The 2,041-nt window shown below is 36.8% G+C and overlaps 1 protein-coding gene across 1 annotated transcript; it reads left to right on the top strand.

Annotated features, from left to right (window-relative positions):
- Positions 1 to 1,072: 1,072 nt before the first annotated feature.
- SARC_12655 (hypothetical protein) lies at positions 1,073 to 1,255 on the top strand (the record flags this gene model as incomplete). Its single annotated transcript, XM_014293233.1, has 1 exon — positions 1,073 to 1,255. A coding segment is annotated over one exon (183 nt), but the record flags the coding sequence as incomplete, so codon positions are not given.
- Positions 1,256 to 2,041: the final 786 nt, after the last annotated feature.

The raw sequence follows: 2,041 nt of genomic DNA, 5'->3' as shown, positions 1-2,041 counted from the left end.
ATATATAGTTACATGTATACATAAATATGTATATGTATCTATGTATATGTGTATGTATGGGTATATATATATATATATATGTGTGTGTGTGTGTGTGGGTGTGTATATTGTGAACATGGAGTAGAGGGATGGGCGTCTACGTTCACGGATCAGTATGGGCCTGTACCAGTCTATCTGACATGTATATTTTCCGATGCGTATTATGAAGATTTGTGATTGAATAATTTGAATATATATATAAATTTACCATCACGCCCCATGTATGTTTATGTACTTTAAGATGATTACAAATATATTATAACATTCTATGGTGAATCTGTATGTATAAATTGATTGCACATTGACTATACAATTGCTAGATACACTTATATGCACACCGAAGTTATACTACATTTACTATACATTTGCAAGGTACACCTATTTACAGGTATATGCTAGCACTCTAACTATACTAGTTCATGGTGCTCATATATACATACAAATGATACCACACGCATTATGCATTTGCAAGATAGATCTATATACAAGTATATGGTATCACTTTTAATGTACTATCGTACGATACACCTATACACATAAAAATGATACCACTTTTATTATACATTTGGAAGGGAAATTTATATACATGCATAGGTTATTTTTTTACAATACTATTTTGCATTCATTCTGCACTATACTTGTTATAGTGTTCCTGCACACATAAAAACGACACCACATGTACTATACTACATTTGCAAGGTACACCCATATACATATGCGTATGCTATCACATATATCACACACATAAAAGACGACACCACATGTACTATACTACATTTGCAAGGTACAACCATATACATATGCGTATGCTATCACATATATCACACACACATAAAAACGACACCACATGTACTATACATTTGCAAGGTACACCCATATACATATGTGTATGCTATCACATATATCACACACACATAAAAACGACACCACCATGTACTATACATATGCAAGGTTTACCCATATACATATGCGTATGCTATCACATATATCACACACACATAAACATATTATCGCATGTATGGTACCATTGCAGGAGGAGTCCATGTCGTCTGTGAATATCCGCCTACAGCAAACGTCTGTGGGGACGTTATTGGTGTCTGCTCTGAGAGATTCGTTTCTATCGGACTGTGCGATTTTCAATGCCGGCGGAATCCGTGCGAACAAACTGTACGACAAGGGGCGAAGCGTATTCACATACGCCGACCTAGAGAATGAGGTGAGTACATAGCCGCCGAACGTTTTGTGTGTATTGGCATGTATGTATGCGTATGTATGTACATACACACATGTATATAGACTTGGCACTCGTCTATGTCTGTGTATCGTACGTTTAAAAACTTGTACTCGTAATTGAAGTGGGTGGATAACCGTTAAATGTTTTGTGTTTATTTTAGTGTATAGGTATACATGTACATACACACAAGGATAGGAAATGACAAGTCCATGTCTGTCTGACGTACCTTTACATAATTTTACTCGTAAAGTAGATTGATAATTCATCCTATTGTGTGTTCCCATATGTATAGTACATCCGCAGTGTAGAGCCGATAGACATTTTGCGTATATCTGCATGTATGTATGTACATGTGCATGCACACATATAACGTACGTATGTATGCTTCTACTCGTAAAGTAAACTGATAATTCATCCTGCTGTGTGTAACCATATGTATAGTACATCCGTAGTGTATAGCCGTTAGACATTTTGCGTAGATTTGCATGTATGTATGTACATGTGCATGCACACATGTAACGTACGTTTGTATACTTCTACTCGAAAGTTAGATTGATAATTCATCCCGCTGCGTGTTCTCTTATGTATATCATACCCGCAGATGCCGTTTGACAACGAAGTGGTCTGTGTACGGATGCCAGGCAAGGTATGTGTACGTATGTGTACGTATGTGTACGTATGTGTACGTATGTGTACGTATGTGTACGTATGTGTTGTGCAGCGGGTATCCGGAGTATTGGTCTCCACCAACCAATTTCCTTATATTCC

The sequence above is a fragment of the Sphaeroforma arctica genome, assembly GCF_001186125.1.
Source record: "Sphaeroforma arctica JP610 unplaced genomic scaffold supercont1.2477, whole genome shotgun sequence".
NCBI lineage: Eukaryota > Ichthyosporea > Ichthyophonida > Sphaeroforma > Sphaeroforma arctica.
This window is presented reverse-complemented; position numbering and strand designations above follow the sequence as displayed.